General features: G+C 45.7%; 1 protein-coding gene across 1 annotated transcript in view; it reads right to left on the reverse strand.

Annotated features, from left to right (window-relative positions):
• The window catches only part of immp1l (inner mitochondrial membrane peptidase subunit 1), a 152,309-nt gene that overhangs the window by 59,402 nt on the left and 70,180 nt on the right, over positions 1-22,727 (reverse strand). Inside the window, exons 4-6 of the mRNA XM_078549414.1 lie at positions 15,738-15,877; positions 4,773-4,861; positions 4,502-4,628 (exon numbers count right to left, since the gene is read on the reverse strand). Of these exons, the coding sequence (XP_078405540.1) occupies positions 4,502-4,628; positions 4,773-4,861; positions 15,738-15,877 (356 nt within the window). The remainder of the gene's footprint in view (positions 1-4,501; positions 4,629-4,772; positions 4,862-15,737; positions 15,878-22,727) is intronic.

Consider the following 22,727-nt stretch of genomic DNA (forward strand, 5'->3'; position numbering starts at 1 on the left):
CATGTCAAATGAGCTAACAGGTTGTGTTGAAAGTACCAAGATTTTATTATTATAAGCTACAAAATTCAAAATAACTTAAGTATTGGGAATAAAAGTAGGATGACTTGCAAACTGAGCTCGTTTTCAACTTGGAGACTAGCGGCTCCCCCATGGTATTGCTCACGGCAAGTCAGGGGATCAACTGGTGTAGAAATTGGACTGGCACTAAAATAAGTGGTAAGTCAATGTGGCAATTCTTCAGTGTACCTGTCCATGGTTGCGGACAAGGCTTGTGCTAAATGCAGCAATTAACTAGCTATTCCATACATGTAAGTAATGCCTGTTATCTGATTTAAAGAATGAGTGTCTTCAGATGTCTGAATCACTTGCTTTGACCATCTTGAATATAACCAGGATGAAAGGTGAAACCATACTGCTCTGCTAAAGGAAATATAATGGACAGCAGGAACATTCAGGAAGCAACCAGCTCATTAGTGTAAAAGTGCTGTAAAGTAGCAGATTGCAGAACTACGACCAATATAAATCAAAGGTGAGTCATGTAGTTGGTGTCTGAAGCAAACCAATCAAAACAATATTTTTAATCCAACAAGGGAGCATCAGCATATCCAATTACACCTGCTGACAAGCAGAGTGTATGTACCATTTGTGTTAACCGATATGCACATCAACACAGCGCTCTCAGCCGTAAACACCACAGGCAGATGCTTTGTTTGATATAGAAAATGCTTCAGGGTTAACCACTGTGCATAACCCTTGCTATCCTTCACCCAGCAACCCTTCAACTTAAACTATCTACAAACTAATGCATCTTCATACGCAATTACGCTGGTCATAGAAATCCAGGATGAATGTGCTGCGTCATCCTGGCAATAAACTCCACTTAAGCACAAGAGTAAACAAATTTCCCCCACATCAGCGAGTGCTCAGGCATTAGCAATTTGCAGTGATTGATTGTGAAGAAACCATTGCTGTGAAATAGATGCGTAACTCAGGCTTTTATCATTCTGAGTGACAAGGCAGACAGTTTCGTATTTACAGATCCTAGTTGAATAAAGTGACATCACGCACTCCTCCTGTTTAAATGACATGCGGGCTTATTGTATCAGTGGTTTATGATGCTGAGAGTATTTTAATCTAGTGACTCTTTGAATGAAAACGGGAAAATGAACCTGAACCTTTGCAACATTGACCATATGGCAAAACAAGGCTTAAAGCTAAAGCAAATGGTATTAAAAGCAAGGGCAAATAGAAGTTGTGTGTTTGGATAAGAAGCATTTTAATTATAATCCCTGATTAAATATCAGTACTTTTAAAGCCAATAACATACTGATAGCAATTGATGCTCAAATTAAATATTAACCCTGTTTGGTTACTCCAGAGAGCCTAGGGCTTCAATTTTGCCATCTATTTACTTGATTAAGTAGGACTTTAGTCTTGAAGGGTCATACAATTAATGGCCTACATCATATGGTTATACAACTGAAGACTATAGAAACAGCTTTAAGACCTGTTGCCTTATTCCACTATACTTAGGAAATAAAAGTAGAGGTGAAATAATACACCTTAAATTTGTTTACTCAGTGCTCTTCTCAAATCACCCCTCGCCCAAAAATCTTACAAGGAAAGTGTTTCCAATTATTATTAAGTAGGATCATAGCTTAATTCAATGCAAGAATCATTGATTCTGTAAGTATACACTGAATTACAGGTATTTTGTCTCAAATTCAGCTATCTGAAAACCGGTGATGTCCAAAAACCGGACATTTTTTTAAGCTGCCACACGTAAATTTTCATTATTATTAGATGTGTAAAATAATGTACCAGCTTGTTCGGCTAGATGCTGCATTGGTGCAGTGGTGCCCTGAATAGCTATTAGCTTTGCCTGCCTGTCTTTACCCATGCTCCAAGCAACCCTTGATCCCACCCAACACGGTTCAGTCGGATCTGCCTGACACAACCTGGCCCGAAATGCCTGACCAGGAAACCAGCAAGATCCGACATGGACTTGGTCCTGAGATTGCCAGTTTTGAGACACTGTACCTGTAATACTAAAGTTTTAGTTGAAGCAACTTTTGCAATTTATTTCCAAGCTGTATTTCGTCACCTTAAATTACCCAAGTCTTTAAGCAATGTTGCCTAATTCACAAGTGTTTGCTAAAAAACTTATGTAAAACTGCAGTTTCCAAGGAAACAAATGCAGTAAACATTCGCATCTTAATTTTAAAAAAAATTTGTTTGTGGGATGTGAGCATTGCTGGCTAGGCCAGCATTTATTGTCCATACCTAATTGCCCTTGTTCAGAGGGCATTTAAGAGTCAACCACATTGCTGTAGGCCAGACCAGGTAAGGACAGCAGATTTCCTTCCCTGAAGGACATTAGTGAACCAGATGGGTTTTTACGACAATCGGCAATGGTTTCATGGTCACCATCAGACTTTTAATTCCAGATTTTTATGGAATTCAAATTTCACCATCAGTCATGGTGGGATTCAAACCCGGGTCCCCTGGGTCTCTGGATTACTAGGCCAGCGACAATACCACTACGCCATCACCTCCACCATTGCATGCATTTTAGCAGAAGATATTTGAAAAGTAACACTACTCAGGTTTACACCCACGTAACAACAATGCAGATAAAGATGTCGCATGATTGTGTCTCCTGGCTGTACATGAATGGCACAAAATAGAAGTTCTGAATTTAGAGTCCTACTGTTAAAGATTCACAAATCAGTACAAGCTTCAGATGGTATGTGATTGTCGCAAGAAACTTTAGCCAGTGCTAACAATGTCACAGATATGGGATGGTCTAGCGGTCAATTTATAAATAAAAGGACTAAAAAATACGTATTGATTAAATGATGATGATATATTGCTACTTAACACTTGAATTCAGCTCAAAAATAGTTTTGCTACTCTGCACAGTCTTTTTATCTTATTCTTCACAAAAATCAACAATTCATTTGGAAATTATCAGATTTTATGAATCTACCTTGTTGAGGGCTCAAACAACATTTTTAATTAAAATCCTCATAACTTGATACTCCTGGAAGTGTACAGTATTATGAAGTTGTAACAGTTTTCAGAAAAGAATGCCACACATATGATAACTCGCGGGGGCGGGGGGAAAATGCTTAAAATTTAAGAGGAACGTATGTTTACCTGTTTGAAGAAAAGCTCTTGGTACTATTGATGGTGAATGGTGATATTAATGCTGTCATTCATGGCCTTTAATGCCCCCTTAGGCTTTGTTTGCTTGGTAAAATAACGGTCTTTACTGATAAAAATGGACTGTATACAGATTTTACCAAAATCGCCATCGACTTTTTCTTTTGATACATAAAAGGATAAGAGCCAATATTCTGATGGCCCCCTCGCACAGTTAAAACCGAGGCGGTGAATGTTTTCTGCCCGACCTCAGCTCAGGTTAGTGGCTCCATGATAAATTTTTGGGCAAGATCATTTAATTATAGCCTGCATTGCCTCCGATATACTCGGGGCAGTGGGGGAAATCCAACGCAGGCAGGTGTTTGACTGCAAAATGGGCCATAAGGGCAGGAAGGGATATAAAATACCAGAGGAGGGAAGTGTCCAGATGAGGACCAGAAAATATCTGAAGGAGAGCAAGAAAGTTGATCCAGTTGATAAGTTTAAAATCTGCTGCTGCCTGAAGAGGAACAGCAGCACTGGAGGACCCCTAGGTGGCATGGATGGTGGCAGGTTGAAGAAATGCACTGCAAGCTTTAGATAGCTGGGCCTGTAAACTCTTGTAATGGAAATATTGAGATATATTACTCAAACAGTGCAAGAGAAATCAGAGGTGGAAAGGGAGCCCATAAAAAAAGGGAACATAGGCCTTTATGTGGTTCTGGAAACTGTGGATTGAGATCTCTTTGGTCCTGCTCTATAAATAGATTGCTGGAGCAGCATCACACTTACCTACTGAGAACCGTTACAGAGAAAATGAGAAGATGACAATAGCCACGGCGGAATCCTATGCTAGCTTCTGTGTCAGCATCAAGAATTAACACCATGCACTGCTATCTAGAGCACCTGGTTTCACCATAACTATCTGCAACATAGATTTACTCGAATGTTTAATAGGGCTAGAAAAAGGTAATGGTTGGAGTGTCATAGTTAAAACCTTTGATGTTATGAAGAAAACCAGTGATAATTATTGAAAAAGAACATGGGAACAGGCTATGAAAATCAAGTTAAACATAGCTAAGGAGTAACCATTTTACATTTAAGGTTGTTAAGTCAAGGAACAGTGACACAGTTCAACAAAAAATAACTCAGCTGAAGCATGAAAAAAATAAATACATTCTTAGTTTACCAGGGAATAGTGGGAGGTTTCGCATCAAGGGAGATGCAAACTGGCTGAGTGGCCTGTACATGAACCTAAACAACACAAGTAGGGATAAATAGGCTTTAGCTGTTGCTACTTTATGCTTTTATGTTACCACTGTGTTTAAATAGATGACATAAAGATAATAATACTCACATATCTATGGCTCTTATAAACATCTAGGGGACCACCAGTGCACACTTTGTCTCCTTCTAGACCAATCACTCGTTTGCAAATATTCATCCTAGGATTATTGGGACTTTTAGCAATTACTACATCACCTCTGCAGAAAAAAATTTCAACTGGGGTTAGAGGAAACATATGCACATATGGATTCTGAACAATTAAACAAAGTAAATACATCCAAAGGGTAAGACTGTATGATTTAGAAATTCCGATATTTCTTACAAATGTTATGGCGGCTTACTTTTCAATGCGATAAAATTGTCGACTGAGTTTCTCAGAGATGATTATATCATAGGTCTTAATGGTAGGCTCCATGGAAGGACCAGAACACTGGGAAATGAAGGAAAATGCATTGCTGATTTTTAAATAATCATATTTATTTGTGCATTGAAAAATCATTCCTGGAACACCAATAAAAACATTGGTCCTGAAATTACTACTGAGATATTAGTGTTCAAATTTTTAATATAGTCTTCTGAAATTTCAACTAAAGATTTTCTTTTGAAAGAAACAATGAAAATATCATTATTTTCCCCTTTTATTATCAAAGGAACCACACTGCTCCCAAACTTCTGCCAAAACTGTCCTAAAACTGACCACGAGAGGCCCCACAAGAATAGCTGGAGTTACATCCTTTGATTTTCTTTTCCCTGAAATAAAACACTTGGCTTGTCCTCACTGCCTCACCACAAGCATTGGAGTTATGTTAACTCTTTATAAAGCGCTGGTTGAGCCACAGCTAGACTACTGTTGGGCAGCAAACTTTAGGAAGGATGCCAAGGCCTTAGAGTGGACGCAGAACAGAATTATGAAAAACACAGGAATGGAAGACTGAGTGTAATATATCCAAGTTTGCCGACAATACAAAGCTAATCGCAAAAGTAAACTGTGAGGAGAATGCAAAGAGACTGCAAAGAGATAGAGACTGGTTAGGTGATTTTACAGTTTCTCCCATCTTCTCGACCAATGTGGGAAAGTGTGAAATTATCTACCCCTGTAGAAAGAATGAAAAAGTTGAATATGCTTTAGGAAGTGAGAGATGAGTAAACTAGTTGGCATTCAGGGGGATTTAGGGGTCTTGTACACAAATCAGAGAGTTAACATTCAGGCACAATAAGCAATTAAGATGGAAAATGGTATGTTAGCCTTTATTGCAAGGGAGTTGGAGTATGAGGAAACCATGCTGCAATTATATGGGGCTTTCGTGAGACCGCACCTGTACTCCTTACTTAAGGAAAGATGTGTTTGCATTAGAGAGGATGCAACAAAAGTTTGCCAGATTGATTCCTGAGATGAGAGGGCTGACCTAGGATGAAAGATCGAGCAGGTTGGGCGTATATTCTCTGGAGATTAGAAAAATTGGACATGATTCTCATTGAAATGTATAAAATTAAAGGACTTGACAGTGTAGTTGACTTCGGTGCAAGAGAGAAAGAGAAAGAGGGAAAGAGACAGCATGCGCGCCATGGGTGACGGGCAGGAGTGGTGGCAAGAGTGCCAGGTGCCCTGGGGAAGAGAAGCTGGCTGCCAGGGGCCACGGGGAGGAGAAGCTGCCTGCCGAGAGCCCCGGGGAGGACAGGCTGCCAGCTGGGACCCCGAGGAGGAGAGGCTGGTTGCCGGGGCCCCGAGGAGGAGAGGCAGCCAGGGTCTCAGAAAGGAAAGGCTGGCTGCGAGCCCTGGTGAGGAGAGGCTGCGGAGCCCGGGGTCAGCAGTGGGGGGTCAGGCTGGGCATGGGGAAGAGGCTGGCCCATGTGTGCAAGAGATTGAGAGAGTGTGTGTGTGTGTGTGTGTGTGTGTGTATACACGTTGTGCCTGTGTGCGTGCGCAAGAGACTATGTGCATGTGTGTGGGAGTGAGAGATTAAGGGCAGAGTTTTCAGTCAGTGGGCGGGCCCAGGATCGGCCGGTAAATGGGCCATTGCCCATGATCGGCCCATGACTGCAATTTCATGCTGGTGGACCAATTAAGGCCTGCCCAGCGGAAATGCGGCTCCCCAATTGTTGGGAAAAGATGGGCGGGGGAGGATGCTTGTCGGTGGCCGGGTTCAATGGCAACCCGGTGGCCGGTTAAAAAATGGCACAGGCAGCCCATTGAAGGTTGCCACGGAAGAACGTCTCTTTTGCGTTTTCAATATTCAAGTTATGGCGTCGAGTGCGACAGGGGGGCGGGCAGCTCGGGTGGGTACACGGTACCCTGCTTTTCAGATGAGTGCCTCGCAGTACTCCCTGAAAAGGTGGCTGCCAGGAGGGACACCCTTGTCCTCAGAGATGGGAGGAGGAGTCAACCGCACCTCACAAAGAGGGCATGGGAGGAGGTTGTAGCGCTGGTTAGCAGCCATGATGTGGTGCGGCACACACGGGTGCACTGCCGGCAGAGGTTCAATGACCTGCTGCGCTCAGGAAGCATGAATACCATGTTGACATGGGTCAGTGTGCAGAAGTGTTAAGGCGTGGCTGTCCCCCCGTGGACCTCAGGGGTGTTTGCGTCTGAGTGCCAACTGTCAATGACGCCAAAGCTGGCCAAGGGGGTGAGCCCTGGCTGCTTGGACTGAGTGCCTTGTGTCTCAAGGGCTCTGCGAGGTGTTCCTCAGCTGGGGTTGGCCAGGCTGCAATGGCGCTGAAGGTAGGGAGTGGACTAATCAATGCTCCTCTATCCTTTCAGGAGAAGACAAGCCATAACCAATCAGAGGTCACGTACAGGCAGAGGCCTGCCCCACCTGCTGCTGCTGACCAGGTTCAAGCGGGAAACCCTAGAGCTAAAGAGCCAGCACACTACGCGTGCAAGCAGGCATGGAGAGGCGGGAGTGCCAGACGAACATAAGAGCGCGGTGTACAGCAGTGAGAATTTCGGATTGTGCAACCGTTCATTGATGGGAGCCTCAAACCTAGAGTCCCCATTGTTCATTGAAAGACGATGGCACCATGATGCAGGTCTCCATTGTCTCACAAGGGTGCCCGGCATGCGCAGTGACAGTGTGAAGACTTTAATTAATGACATGTCCTTGTTCTTCTTTAGATTCGCCAGCAAACACTCTCTTTCTGGACCCCGAAGGGCCACCCCTGACGCCGGAGGACCACCGGGCTTCATTTGCACCTGCGTCACACCCACTCGCTGAACCAGGCACCAGCGCAGATACCAGCACCTCGGTGGGTATTAGATCAGCGGCCAGAATGTCGATGCACATTGGTGAGGGCACTTCACACTCGCTTAAGGTGCAGGCGGAGGCAGAGAGTGCCGGGGGCTCCGGCAGTCGGAGGACTACTGAGGACCAGGACGAAGCTGGGTCAAAGGCAGGTGATGAGCCTCTGGAGTCGTCCATTAGGTGGCAGATGCTGGATGTCTGGCAGGGTGTGCGGGAGGATCTGGCAGAGAGACATGAGGGATTGCATGCCATGGTGTCCCTTGTGGAGGAGTCCCTGTGGAGCATAAGCACTGTGTTTACTCTCATGGCCAAGCGCAATGCCTCCTCCATGGAGAAAGTGGCGACTCTCATGGAGAGGCTCCTCCAAGGACTCAATCAGGGGTTCCTTGGGATGCACTCAGACCTGCAAGCCCTCACACCGGCAATGACCTCAGTTGGTCAGTGTCAGTGTGGGAGATGGATTGGGCACCCAGTATCCCAGCTAGGTGCGTATCCATCAATGGCGCATGAGCTGCCTGTCGTCTCTGCGGGCTCCTCTTAGGGTGCTCCAGATGATGACAGCAGCAGTTCCTCCGCCCCTCTGCCAGTGATCATGGCATCTAATGAGGCTGTGATGACTAAGGAGAGGCCGCCGTGCCACTGACTGCTCCCTCCCAGGCGGGGCCAGCACAGGCTCCACGGGCCAAAGGATGCCCACCAAGGTGATTAAGGCCAACAAGACAGCAGAGTGAGCAGGCTGTCTCCAATGCTGGTGCCAGCGAGGGGAGAGCACCTAGATGTAGCACTCGCAAGCGAAAACTTAAAGCACCTTAATCACAACACGGGCTCATCATGGGTGATATTTGGTTCCCCATTTTTCCTTTTTTTAAAATTGTGATGGAAAACACCGTTTTGTGTTAACTTCTGCAATGTTTAACATTCGCAAGTAAATGATATGTTATTTTGTCCAACTGGCCTCTGTATACTTCATTTGTTCTGTAGGTGCAGGGTAAGTCATGATGTTATGATGGACGTGTGTTTCTTGAAACTTTATTGCAAAGGCATATAGTGTATGTTGTTGACCAAGGGACTGACCCTGTCAGGGATCGAGTATGGAGCCTGCAGCCCTGGCATGTGGTGGTGGTTCTTATTTGGTAGGCTAGCTGAAGGAGCATTGAATCAAAGCGTCCCAGGTCTCTCTGCCTCCCTGAAGATTACCCAGGTCCGCGTCTCTGCCCTCAGCATTCTCCTCACTGTGCTCGTCCTTGGATTCACTACTGGGCTCATCATCTGTTGCCTGTGCAGCTGCGTCAAGTTCTTCTTCCTCCACTGCCAGTGCCAGATTGTGGAGAGTGCAGCATGCAACCACCATCAGTGACAGACGTTCTGGGGGGTATTGGATTGTGCCCCCTGAACGGTCCACGCATCGGAAGCGCATCTTGAGAAGATCTATGGTTCTCTCTACCACCGCCCTTATGAAGGCATGGCTCCTGTTGTACCGCTGCTCAGTCTCTGTTCTTTGGTGGGGGAGAGGCATCATGAGCCACCTTTTGAGAGGATAGCCCTTGTCACCCAGCAGCCATCCATCCAGTCGGGCTGGAGCACTGATGAGCCTCGGCACCTGGGAGTGCCTCAGGATGTAACTGTCATGGAAACTGCCAGGGTACCTTTCACACACTTGCAGAATCTGCATCTGGTGATCACACACTATCTGCACTTTCACGGAGTGGAATCCCTTCCTGTTGGCGAAAGCTCCTGGCTCACCCCCTGGCGCCTTGATGGCCATGTATGTGCAGTCGATTGCACCCTGGACATGGGAGAATCCAGCAATCACTGCGAAGCCTTTGGCTCGCTCTGCCTGGCTGGCCTCGTCTGTACGGTAATGAATGGAAGTCAATGCACACCTGAACAGAGTGTCTGTCACCAGTTTGATGCAGCTGATTGGGACACTCCACAATGATCCCCCACTGACACCTGGAAAGACCCAGAGGCATAGAAGTTGAGGGCCACCATGACCTTCAGCGCTACTGGAATGGGGTGTCCACTCATACAATCAGAACTGATCTCAGGGCCAATCTTCTGACAGATGGAGGTCACTGTCTCCCTTGAGAGACGGAGCCTCCGTCGGCATTGCACCTCAGACACATTGAGGTAGCTGCACTGCCGCCTGTAAACCCTGGCAGTAGGATATTGGCATCTTCTGTGGCCCCTTCCGCCTTAGACTTCCGGTTGGCTCTGCGCTCCTTGTGCCAGCACCTCTCCTCCCACAGGTTGCTCCCCTGAAGCTGAATAGGGACACCTGGCCTCCTCCCCCTTCTGGCCCTCTCTTCCTCAGAGGAGGAGGTGCCTCCAGCGGAGACCACAATCCCCATTACCAGGAAGGGAAGGCTGCCTGATACCTGGAAGGTCCAACATGGTGTGAATCCTCTGGGGGGCCTGGAAAACAACAGATGAGTCCTGAACTGAAGCCTTTAAAATATCTGAATGCAGCTCTGAAGCGAAATGAAGCTGTCCTGTTCACAGTTGCAACCAGCAGCAACTGATATCTTGCACTCCTCACTAATTGCTTTGACAAGGCCACTGACCTCTCTTATCCTGCCCGTGGATGAGGTTTTGCAAATTGTGGCCTGCCCGCCTGCCTGTTTTGCTTGTGCGACGGCCTAAAAATCACACGGGCTTTGTAAAGTTGGAAACAATTGGTGTCTCAAGGGCCTTAACTGGCCACTTAATTAGTGGTGGGCACGCCTCTGTCTCCATCGCAAACCCGCCTAGCAGAATGTCACGAGAGTGCGCATTGACATCGGCATGCTCAGCTGATATCAATGCACTTTATTTAACGCTCAAGCGGTCGTGCGCATGCCTGCCCGCCAAGCTAAAAATTCTGTCACGTTTGTTTTTGTGTGTGTGTGTGTGTGGGAGCGAGGGATTGTGTGTGTGTGTGTGTGTGAGAGAGTGAGGGAGTGAGAGATTGAGAGTTTATGCGTGCGTGTGGGAGTGAGAGATTCAGAGTTTGTGTGGGGAGATTGGGAAAGTGTGTTTGTGTGTGTGTGCGCGAGTGAGTGAGTGTGTGTGTGGGGGTATTGGAGTGAAAGAGTGTGTGTATGGGGGTGTGAGAGAGTAAGTGAGTGTGTATGTGGGAGAGAGAAAGTGTGTTTGAGGGAGCGAGTGAGTGTGTGTTCGAGTGAGAGATTGTGAGAGTGTGGGAATGAGAGAGCGAGGGGGGGAGTGAGAGTGTGTGTGAATTTTTTTTTATTATTCATTGATGGGATGTGGCTGGGCCAGCATTTATTGCCCATCCCTAATTGCCCTTGAGAAGGTGGTGGTGAGCTGCCTTCTTGAACTGCTGCAGTCCATGTGGTGTAGGTACACCCACACTGCTGTTAGGGAGGGAGTATCCAGAGTTTTGATCCAGCAACAGTGAAGGAACAGCGATATATTTCCAAGTCAGGATGGTGAGTGACTTGGAGGGGAACTTCCAGGTGGTGGTGTTCCCATCTATCTGCTGCCGTTGTCCATCTGGATGGTAGTGGTCGTAGGTTTGGAAGGTGTTGGCAAAGGAGCCTTGGTAAATTCCTGCAGTGCATCTTGTAAACGGTACACACTATTGCTACTGTGCATCGGTGGTGGAGGGAGTGAATGTTTGTGGCTGTGGTGCCAATCAAGCGGGCTGCTTTGTCTTGGACGGTGTCAAACTTCTTGACTGTTGTGGGAGCTGCACTCATCGGGGCATGTGGGGAATATCCATCACACTCCTGACTTGTGCCTTGCAGATGGTGGACAGGCTTTGGGGAGACGGGAGGTGGGCTTCTCGTCACACGATTCCTAGCCTCTGACCTACTATTGTAGCCACAGCATTAATATGGCTAGTCCAGTTCAGTTACTGGTCAATGGTAACCCCCAGGATGTTGACAGTGGGGGATTCAGCAATGGTAATGTCATTGAATGTCAAGGGGCGATGGTTAGATTCTCTCTTCTTGGAGATGGTTATTGCCTGGCACTTATGTGGTGCGAATGTTACTTGCCACTTGTCAGCCCAAGCCTGGATACTATCCATGTCTTGCTACATTTGGACATGGACTGCTTCAGTATCTGAGGTGTTGCGAATGGTGCTGAAAATTGTGCAATCATCAGCAATCATCCCCACTTCTGACCTTATGATGGAAGCAAGGTCACTGATGAAGTAGTTGAAGATGGTTGGACCTTGGACATTACCTTGAGGAACTTCTGCAGTGATGTCCTGGAGCTGAGATGACTGACCTCCAACAACCACAACCATCTTCCTTTCTGCTAGGCATGACTCCAACCAGTGGAAGTTTTCCCCCTGATTCCCACTGACTCCAGTTTTTCTAGGGCTCCTCGATGCCACAATTGGTCAAATGCTGCCCTGATGTCTAGGGCAGTCACTCTCGCCTCACCTCAGGAGTTCAGCTCATTTGTCCATGTTTAAACCAAGGTTGTAATGAGGTCAGGACCCGAGTGGCCCTGACGGAACCCAAACTAAGTGTCAGTGAGCAGGTTATTGCTAAGCAAGTGCCGCTTGATAGCACTGTTGATGCCCGCTTCCATCACTTTACTGATGATCAAGAGTAGACTTATGGGGTGGTAATTGGCTGGGTTGGATTTGTCCTGCTTTGTGTGTACAGGACATACCTGGGCGATTTTCCACATTGCTTGGTGGATGGCAGTGTTGTAGCTCTACTGGGACAGTTTGGCTCAGGGCATGGCAAGTTCTGGAGCACGTCTTCAGTACTATTGCTGGAATATTGTCAGGGCCCATATATAGCCTTTGCAGTATGCAGTGCCTTCAGCCGTTTCTTGATATCATGTGGAGTGAATCGAATTGGCTGAGGACTGGCATCTGTGATGCTGGTGACCTCTGGAGATGGCCGAGATGGATCATCCACTTGGCATTTCTGGCTGAAGATTGTAGCAAATGCTTCAGCCTTATCTTTTGCACTTACGTGCTGGGCTCCCCCATCACTGAAGATGGGGATATTTGGTGGAGCCTCCTCCTCCAGTGAGTTGCTTAATTGTCCATCACCATTCATGGCTGGATGTGGCAGGACTGCAAAGCTTAGATTTAATCCGTTGCTTGCGGCATCACTTAGCTCTGTCTATCACTTGCTGTTTATGCTGGTTGGCATGCAATTAGTCCTGTGTTGTAGCTTCACCAGGTTGACACCTCATTTTTAGTATGCCTGGTGCTGCTCCTGGCATGCCCTCCTGCACTCTTCATTGAACCAAGGTTGATCCCCTGGCTTGATGGTAACGGTAGAGTGGAGTATATGCCAGGCCATGAGTTTACAGATTGTGTTCAAGTACAATTCTGCTGCTGCTGATGGCCCACAGTGCCTCATGAATGCCCAGTCTTGAGTTGCTCGATCTGTTTGAAATCTATCCCATTTAGCATGGGGGTAGTGCCGCACAATACGATGGAGGGTATCTTCAATGTGAAGTCGGGACTTTGTCTCCACAAGGACTGTGCGGTGGTCACTCCTACTGATACTGTCATGGACAGATGCATCTGTGGCAGGCAGATTGGTGAGGATGAGGTCAAGTGCGTTTTCCTTCTTCTTGGTTCCCTCACCACCTGCCGCAGACCCAGTCTAGCAGCTATGTCCTCTAGGACTCGACCAGCTTGATCAGTAGCTGTGCTACCGAGCCACTCTTGGTGATGGACATTGAAGTCCACCACTCCGAGTACATTCTGCGCCCTTGCCACCCTCAGTGCTTCTTCCAAGTGGTATTCAACTTGGCGGAGTACTGATTCATCAGCTGTGGGTGGGCGGTATATGGAGACTGCCAAGTAAGTGGCCACCTCTGGGAGCATGGTCCAATTAAGCATGGCAAGTGGAACACACACCCAGCTGGGTCAATGGGAAGACCTGCACAGTGGTCCTGCCAGCAGCCCCATCAGGAGAGATGGGTGCTGCTGCAGCAGACAGGAGAATGTGAGTGTGCCTGAAAGATAGAGGCTGCCCCTGAAGCCATGGGAAAATGTTAAAATTATTTTGGACATGTTGTTCGGGCATTATTGTGGAGGGGAACTCCCTCCAAAGCAAGGCCTGCAGCCACAGTGGCAGAAACAACTTGGTGGGGGTCGGGGGGTGGCAAGCGGTTGGAAGGAAATAAATAAAGGAGGCTTTGCTGGCCTCCAGCCTGTCATCAGGAGGCCACTCGAGGGATTTGTTGGGCTTCACCCGTGGTGTGGTGCCCGCCTGCCACAGGTAAGATCCCAGCGGCATCCCTAATTTGGCTCCTCTCAGTATTCTAATGATACAGTATTGCATGAGTTTCCAATCCCAAAAAAGGCTTCCATCTAATTTTCTGACCAAGATATTCTCTGAAGTTCTGAATACCTAAAAAATTATACAAAATTACATTTTGTCCACAGAAATGTGAATGAAGTTGTGACCATGACAGGGTAGATGCTGAGAGGTTGTTTCTCCTTGTAGGAGAGTCTAGGACCAGCGGGCGTAATCTCAGAATAAAGGGTTGCCCATTTAAAACAGACGAGGAGGATTTCTTCTCTCAGAATGTAGTGAATCTGTGAAATTCTTTACCGCAGAGGGCTATGGAGGCTGGGTTGTTAAGTATATTCAAGGCTGAGATAGACAGATTTTTAATTAGTAAGGGAATCAAGGGTTACTGGGGATAAAGGCAGGAAAGTAGAATTGAGGATTATCATATCTGCCAAGATCTCATTGAATGGCGGAGCAGACCCGATGGGCCGAATGGCCTACTTCTGCACCTATGTCATATGGTCTTATAACCATGACAGGTTTGTGGAGTGTGAATACATCATCATTTACTTTACATGGTGTGTCTAAGAATTGATTCCCATTAATGAAAACCACCTGATCCTCAGTTTCAGGACTGAGAATAATGCATTTAAATGAACACTTTAATTTTAAATTTATCAAGTAAACAGCAATTTTTTCAGCAGCAGGCCCAAAACACCAATTGATGCTTCAGCAGATGTTTTCTTTTAAGATTAATCTTTCCATTTACAGGCTGTATTTTACCTATCACATTTATCAAAGAAACAGACAGGCTGGGCTGGATTTTCCTCCTTGAGGTGGGGATTGGGAAAATTCCCAGCTCGGCCCACCCGTGTCAGGAGAAAGTGCCAGGAAAGATGGGATTTTCATTGTGGAGGGGGGACAGGGCTGCAATCAGGTCAGCCGACGTAGGAAATAGTTTGGAGGCAGCCACACTGGCTGCTGGATGTCGAGGCAGGCTGTTTAAAACACCCAGTTTAATGAAAAAGTAAGGCCCTCTAGCCCTCACTCCTCCTCAAATCCCACACACTCCCCATGCTTCATCTGTGCCACATCATGCCCCCCCCCACCCCCCCACTTACCCCTGATGGCTCCTCATGCCAAGTTATGCCCCACCACCTCCTTTGGCCCTCATTCCCTCCCAAGGTATGACCCCCACGCAGCCCCTATGGCTCCTCTTGCCGTGCATGGCAAGATATGCTCTCCCCACCCATCCCTATGGCCCCTCATACTTCCATGCCAAGGTATGCCCCCCACTGACCCCCTATAGCTCCTCATGCTTCCCATGCCAAGCTATCCACTTTCATGGCCATTCATCCACTTTACATTGTATAGAATCAATGGACCCTATAGTGACAATAGAATGTGTTAAAAAAAAATTAAGTCATTCATTGATAACATTCCACTTTCTTAAGAAACACCTTTTTATTAAAGGCTAATAAGAATCGTCCAGACCCTTTAAAGTACCAATGGCTGAAACTGCAAGCACTTGTAATCTCCTTATCTTGTGCAAATAACGATTGTGAAATTGACAGATGAGATCAGGGAGACAGAGCTGTCAATAAAGCAATGTTTTCTCTGGTGCTCAGGCGTTTCAGCACCCTAATAGATGTCTGAGCTCTCATTAAGCATTCCTAGCACCTTCATTCCAACCAGAGTGATAATCAGTGTGCCAGCACAACATAATTAACTCATTAAAATAATTGCCTGGTCCCTGCAATGAGATTTGACTGATTTTCAGAAAAACTACACATAGTATTACAGAATACAACAGCTTATCATAAAGAGAGCCAAAAAAGCATACCATGACAATTTCTCCTAAGTATTCAAAGGCACAGTGGGTAATACAGCCATATTGAATAGTAAAGCCTGCGAATCCCAGCACCTTGCCAAAGTATTTTCCTAACATGTTAATTCTCCTCCACAGAAACGATCGCCACAGACCTGAAAGAAAGAATACAATACTGTCAAGTCACTGCAAAATTGCTTTATGAAAATCAGTTATCAGTTTACTTACGGATTGGCCTCCAGTCAAGCTGTTCCAGTACAGCTACAACACTAGCAGCTTCCCAGCAATGTGGAAAATTTCCCAAGTATGTCCTGTACACAAAAAGCAGGACAAATCCAGCCTGGCCAATTTCGCCCCATCAATCTACTCTCGATCATCAGTAAAGTGATGGAAGGGGTCATTAACAGTGCTATCAAGCAGCACTTGCTTAACAATAACCTGCTCGCTGACGCTCAGTTTGGGCTCCGCCAGGGCCATTTGGGCCCTGACCTCATTACAACCTTGGTTTAAACATGGACAACAGGGCTGAACTCACGAGGTGAGGGGAGAGTGACTGCCCTTAACATCAAGGCAGCATTTGACCGAGGGCGGCATTAATGAGCCCTAGCAAAACTGGAGTCAATGGGAATCAGGAGGAAAACTCTCTGCTGGTTGGAGTCACAGCACAAAGGAAGATGGTTGTGGTTGTTGGAGGTCAGTCATCTCAGCTCCAGGACATCACTGCAGGAGTTCCTCAGGGTAGTGTCTGAGGCCCAACCATCTTCAGCTGCTTCATCAGTGACCATGTTTCCATCACAAGGTCAGAAGTGGGGATATTCACTGATGATTGCACAATTTTCAGCACCATTTGCGACTCCTCAGATACTGAAGCAGTCCATGTCCAAATGCAGCAAGACCTGGACAATATCTAGGCTTGGGCTGACAAATGGCAAGTAACATTTGCACCACACAAGTGCCAGGCAATGACCATCTCCAAGAAGAGAGAATCTAACCATCGCCCCGTGTCATGTCAACGCCATTGCTGAATCCCCCACTATCAACATCCTGGGAGTTACCATTGACCAGAGACTGAACTGGGCTAACCAAATAAAACTGTGGCTACAAGAGCAGGTCAGAGGCTAGAAATCCTCCTGACTCCTCAAAGCCTGTCCACCATCTACAAGGCACAAGTCAGGAGTGTGATGGGATACTCTCCCCTTGCCTGGATGGGTGCAGTTCCAACAACAGTCAAGAAGCTTGACACCACCCAGGACAAAGCAGCCCTCTTGATTGGCACCCCATCCACAAACATTCACTCCCTCCACCACCGACGACAGCAACAGCAGTGTGTACCATCTAAAAGATGCACTGCATGAACACACCAAGGCTCCTTAGACAGCACCTTACAAACCCACTACCACCTAGAAGGACAAGGGCAGCAGATGGATGGGTACACCACTACATGGAAGTTGCCATCCAAGCTGCTCACCATCCTGACTTGGAAATATATCGCCGTTCCTTTACTGTCGCTGAGTTAAAATCTTGGAACTCCCTCCCTGATAGCACTGTGGGTGTACCCACACCACGTGGACTGCAGCGGCTCAAGAAGGCAGCTCACCACCACCTTCTCAAGGGCAATTAGGGGATCAGGGGGAAAACTCTCTGCTGGTTAGAGTCACAGCACAAAGGAAAATGGTTTTGGTTGTTGGAGGTCACTCATCTCAGCTCCAGAACATCACTGCAGGAGTTCCTCAGGGTACTAGGCCTAGCCAGCAAAGCCCTCATCCCTTGAATTGAATAAAAAAACCCTATAGTATTGAAATGATTGGGCACAGTGAGGGAAACCCAAATAAAATTGCATATGATTTTCCACAGTAAACATTAATGACTAAAAGGGAGGAATTTCTGGGTAAACTGCGACAGCAGGATAAATGACTACTTTCAGTAAAAATGTGATTGATTGCAGTAGATAGAATTGTATGGTCCTACACTTGCATAGGTATATGCTTAACACATTCATCTGAAAGTCCTCTGTCTCTACTATTTTGGCTGAGTGTTTAACTCACTTAATAAGAAAGAGTTAATGCCTTTGCTAAAATGCTTTAAGCATTTGTATGCTACAATCCCATGAAGTGATTCCACTTAGTTGTTTCCTTACTGCAGGAAACTATACTTACTACATGGAAACACGATAGGGTCACATTGCCAACATTGCTCAACAGCATGTTTGGATTTTGACCGGTTAGCCACTGTGGCCATCAATTCTGAGACATTAGTAGGATGTAACAAAGTAGCAGCTAAAATGACATTTAAAAACTTGTTTGTTTAAAACCAAGTGTTGTATCTAAAATCATTCAAAGCAAAAGAACACATATAATAAAAGGAAAACAGGTAGCCTCAATTAAATGTCAACATCATGTGCCAGTGGCACAACAGGGGATTATAGTGTAACATGTCAGGGCATTACTGTCTCAGAGTTTACTACTGATAAACTAATCTTACATCAGTAGCGCTCCAGACTGTGACCAATATATTATCCACAAATGCACTGAGCAGCTGAAATAAAACCTACATTTCTAACAATACCAGTGGCAGCAACAAGAGAGCAGTTAGCAAGAAAGTTGTGAAGGAACTGAGCAATTGCCAATGAGGAAGAGGTTCTATAACAAAAGCAGAAAATGCTGGAAAAAACTCAGCAGGTCTGACAGCATCTGTGGAGACAGAAACAGTGTTAACGTTTCAAGTTGAGAAATAGGTTCTAATTCCTTAAAAAGCAATTGCACATGTTTTCCACAAAGGTGCCCATTATTCAATTAGTTCCTGATTGAAAACGAACAGGGTAAAATAATTCCCAGAGTTGATTTCAACCACTGTTTTTGACCAGATCCCAATCAGGGTTCAATATATTTGTTTTAATTTTGAAAGATATTCTTCTGGGTTAAGAACAGACCAACAAGATAAATACGATAACTTTCAGACCAGGGAAAATAACATGTATTTTTATTATTTTCATTGGTAACTCCTGGATCTCCCATGGCAAAATTTATCGTAAGTTATAGGGTGCCTCTCTCTTAACTGTCTCTTACCTCTTTGTGTGGTTTTTTTGGGTCAGTCTCTTCTAATTTTGTTTGTGGCTGGTCATCTCAGTGTTTGCTGCTTTTCTCTATATTCTTTTCCTTCATTCCCATTTTCCTTTTAGGTAGGAAATATAGAAGGCATGGCAGGAATTGGGGATGCTGTGGAATGTAAATTGAATTTTTGCAGCAGTGGATGAGGGAGGGTAGGCAAGGAATATGACTTTTAGACTTTCGTGGTGCACTTCAAATAATCCACTGCTTTGGCCATCTGTCAAGTAGTGCCTCCCCTTTTACCTTTCAGCTGAATTGTTGTTGTTGTCATCTCACCTTATACTCCCTTTGATAAGATCCCTATAGCATCAAATGAGGAGGATCTTGGTGCTCGGTAGGCAGCATCCCTGCCTTTGATCCAGAAGCTCCAGATTCAAGTCCCACTCCAAGCCTTGTTGTCCACGGAAGGAGTGATCATAATGCGGTTCAAACAGATTGATAATTAGCCTGCTAATCCTTTCACCATTTCCCCACTGTTTCCCAAGAGGAAAAAAAAGTGTCAAGATACGAAAGAAGTGAAGAAACAGCAAAAATAATATTGTTAGGTAGGGTTACCAATCCTCCATGATTGACATGGAGTTTTTAAAAAATTCTTTAATAGGATGTGGGCATCGCTGACATGACCAGCATTTGCTGCCCATCCCTAATTGCCCTTGAGGAGGTGGTGGTGTTCCATCTTCTTGAAGACAACTTGCTAGGCCATTTCAGAGTCAACCACATTGCTGTGGGTCTGAAGTTACGTGTAGGCCAGGCTGGGTAAGGGTGGCAGATTTCCCTCCCTGAATGAACCAGATGGGTTTTTGAGACAATTGATGGTAGTTTCATGGTCACCATTACTGAAACTAGTTTTATATTCCAGGTTTATTAATTGAATTCAAATTCCACCAGCTGCCATGGTGGGATTTGAACCCATGTCCCCAGAGCCTCTGAATTACCGGTACTGTGAGGTTACCACAATGCCACCATCTCCCCTAAGAGTTAAAGATTAATCTCCTGGAGACTGCTGCAAGCAACCAAGAAAAATATCTTAAAAACATTTCTAAAAACTTGAACGCTTTCATCCATTAATTTAAAAAAATCAGGAGATGGGAAAAAAATGCTGCTTGACTAAATAGAACAGTTATGGGAGGCCATGCTCGGAAACCTCCAAAATACATTCATCCAATGTTGCCTTGACACAAACTCCCCTTAACAGTGCTTAGAACCATAAGTTACAGTATGAAAGGATCCATTGGGCAGAATTCTCCGGTCAGCGAGCGGGGGTGGGGCCTGCTCGCCAACGTGTAAAATGACACGCGGTGATGTCGAGCGGGTGTCCCGACATCATCGCACGTCATTTAGATTTTCAGTTCGGCAGGCGCGCAGCCGACTCAGCTGCATGCCCGCTGAACTGTCAAAGGCCTATTAAGGTCATTTAAATAGTAATTAATTCAATTAGCTGAGCTGCCCGTCCAACCTTAAGGAAGAGCCCAAGCAGCTTTTGCATTTTTCATGAAACCTCATCCACGGGCGCAATGAGGTGTCATGAAGTGTTTTAAAAGTCAATAAAAATTTTTAAAATAATTCTTTCACATGAGGGGACATGTTTTAAAAGTTTTTATTTCCCTTTATTTAAATTTACACATGTGAAACCGACCTCCGAGGCACCTTCGTGCCTCGGGGAGATCTCTGCGCTCTTTCGCGCGCATGCACGAAAGAGCGCAGGAAACGACACAGGGAATCCCCCCCCCCCCCGCCCATACAGGGAGTGCTCAATTAATTGGCCCGCCCTCGTAAAATGGCGCATGTCCCCAATCGGGGGCGCCGATTGGGTTCGCGCCTGCCCCCGCACAGCCCCTCCGACGGGGGGAGAATTCAGCCCATTGTGTCTATGCCAGTGCTTTGACAAAACAATCCAAATAAGCCCACTGCACTGCTCTCTTTTGCTCAACCTATATTTCTCTCTTTTAAATGTTTTTCTACTCTTCCCTTAAAAAAGGTAGGGGTCTCTGTCTCAACTACTCCCTATGGCAAAGCATTTCATCCTCTAACAACTCTAGACATGGAGATTTTTCCTAAAGTCTCTCATCAGTGATAATTTTAAATTGATTCTCTTCTAATTTATCTAATTCATCTAATTCTGGCCTCTTGAGCATCCCTGATTTCAATAGCTCCACCATTGGTGGCCGTGCTTTCAGTTGCCTCAGCTCTAAACTCTGGAATACCCTACCTACGCTTCTCTACCTTGCTTTCTCCTTTAAGAGACTTCTTAAAACCCATGTCTTTGATCAAGGTTTTGGCCATCTAACTTAATATCTCCTTATGTAGCTTGGTGTCATATTTTGTTTTATATTGCTGCTGTGAAGCACCTTGGGGCATTTTATTGGGCTGAATTTTACGATGGAGGCAGGGTTCCTGCCCCCAACATAAAAGTTGGTGGCAAGCCTGCCCCTGCTTGGCTGACTTGCCTTGCAGTAATTAGCTCAATGTGAGCTTTCCACCCCCATCGGGGAGGAATTCCTGTGTGACAGCTGCCAGCCAATCCAATGACAGCACCACCAGGAGTGGTGGCCACTGCTGAGATTGCAACAGACCTCAAGGAAGAAATACTATTGCAGCCTGGATGAAGATAAGACCAGGGTCTCGCTAGGGCCAAGACCATAAGACCATAAGACATAAGAGCAGAAATTAGGCCATTCGGCCCATCGAGTCTGCTCCGCCATTCAATCATGGCTGATAAGTTTCTCAACCCCATTCTCCCGCCTTCTCCCCGTAACCTTTGATCCCCTTACCAATCAAGGACCTATCTATCTCGGTCTTAAATACACTCAATGACCTGGCCTCCACAGCCTTCTGTGGCAATGAATTCCATAGATTCATCACTCTCTGGCTAAAGAAGTTTCTCCTCATCTCTGTTCTAAAAGGTCTTCCCTTTACTCTGAGACTGTGCCCTCGGGTCCTAGTCTCTCCTACTAATGGAAACATCTTCCCCACGTTCACTCTATCCAGGCCTTTCAGTATTCTGTAAGTTTCAATCAGATCCCCCCTCATCCTTCTAAACTCCATCGAGTATAGACCCAGAGTCCTCAAACGTTCCTCATATGTTAAGCCTTTCATTCCTGGGATCGTTCTCGTGAACCTCCTCTGGACCCTCTCCAGGGCCAGCACATCCTTCCTGAGATACGGGGCCCAAAATTGCTCACAATATTCTAAATGTGGTCTGACCAAAGCCTTATAAAGCCTCAGAAGCACAACCCTGCTTTTATATTCTAGTCCTCTCGAAATAAATGCCAACATTGCATTTGCCTTCCTAACTACCGACTTAACCTGCAAGTTAACCTTAAGAGAATCCTGGACTAGGATTCCCAAGCTGGCAGGCCCTAGCAAGCAGGATGGGGGCCCAGGGTGCTCATCCACCTGCACTTAAATATTTAGGAATTATGGCTTCAAACCCCAGTGTCTTTCTGCTTCTTCACACCATTATTTATCATTCCATTCAGTTTCATACTCTTCCTCTATTTTGTTTCCTCACCCAAGGATGAAGTCCATCAGGACCTGGGAGCTTGTCAGTCGTTAGTTCTAGTAATTTTCCCAGTACCCATTCCCCAGTGATTGTTTTTGGTCTCTCCATCCCTAATTTCACCTCGAGTTACAATTATTTCTGGGATGTTATTTGTGTTTTCTACAGTGAAGACAGATGCAAAATATCTGTTCATTTGCCATTTTCTTATTTTCCATTACTAATTCCCCAGACTCATTCTCTAGAGGACCAACGCTCACTTTAGTTACTCTTTTGCTTTTTAAATACCTGTAGAAACTTACTATCTAATTTTATATTTCTAGCTAGCTTTCTCTCATATTCTAATTTCTCTCCCATTTTTTTAGTCTTTCTTTGCTTTTTTAAAAATATTTTTTCCAA

This window comes from Cetorhinus maximus, chromosome 9 (genome assembly GCF_964194155.1).
Source record: "Cetorhinus maximus chromosome 9, sCetMax3.hap1.1, whole genome shotgun sequence".
Lineage (NCBI taxonomy): Eukaryota > Metazoa > Chordata > Chondrichthyes > Lamniformes > Cetorhinidae > Cetorhinus > Cetorhinus maximus.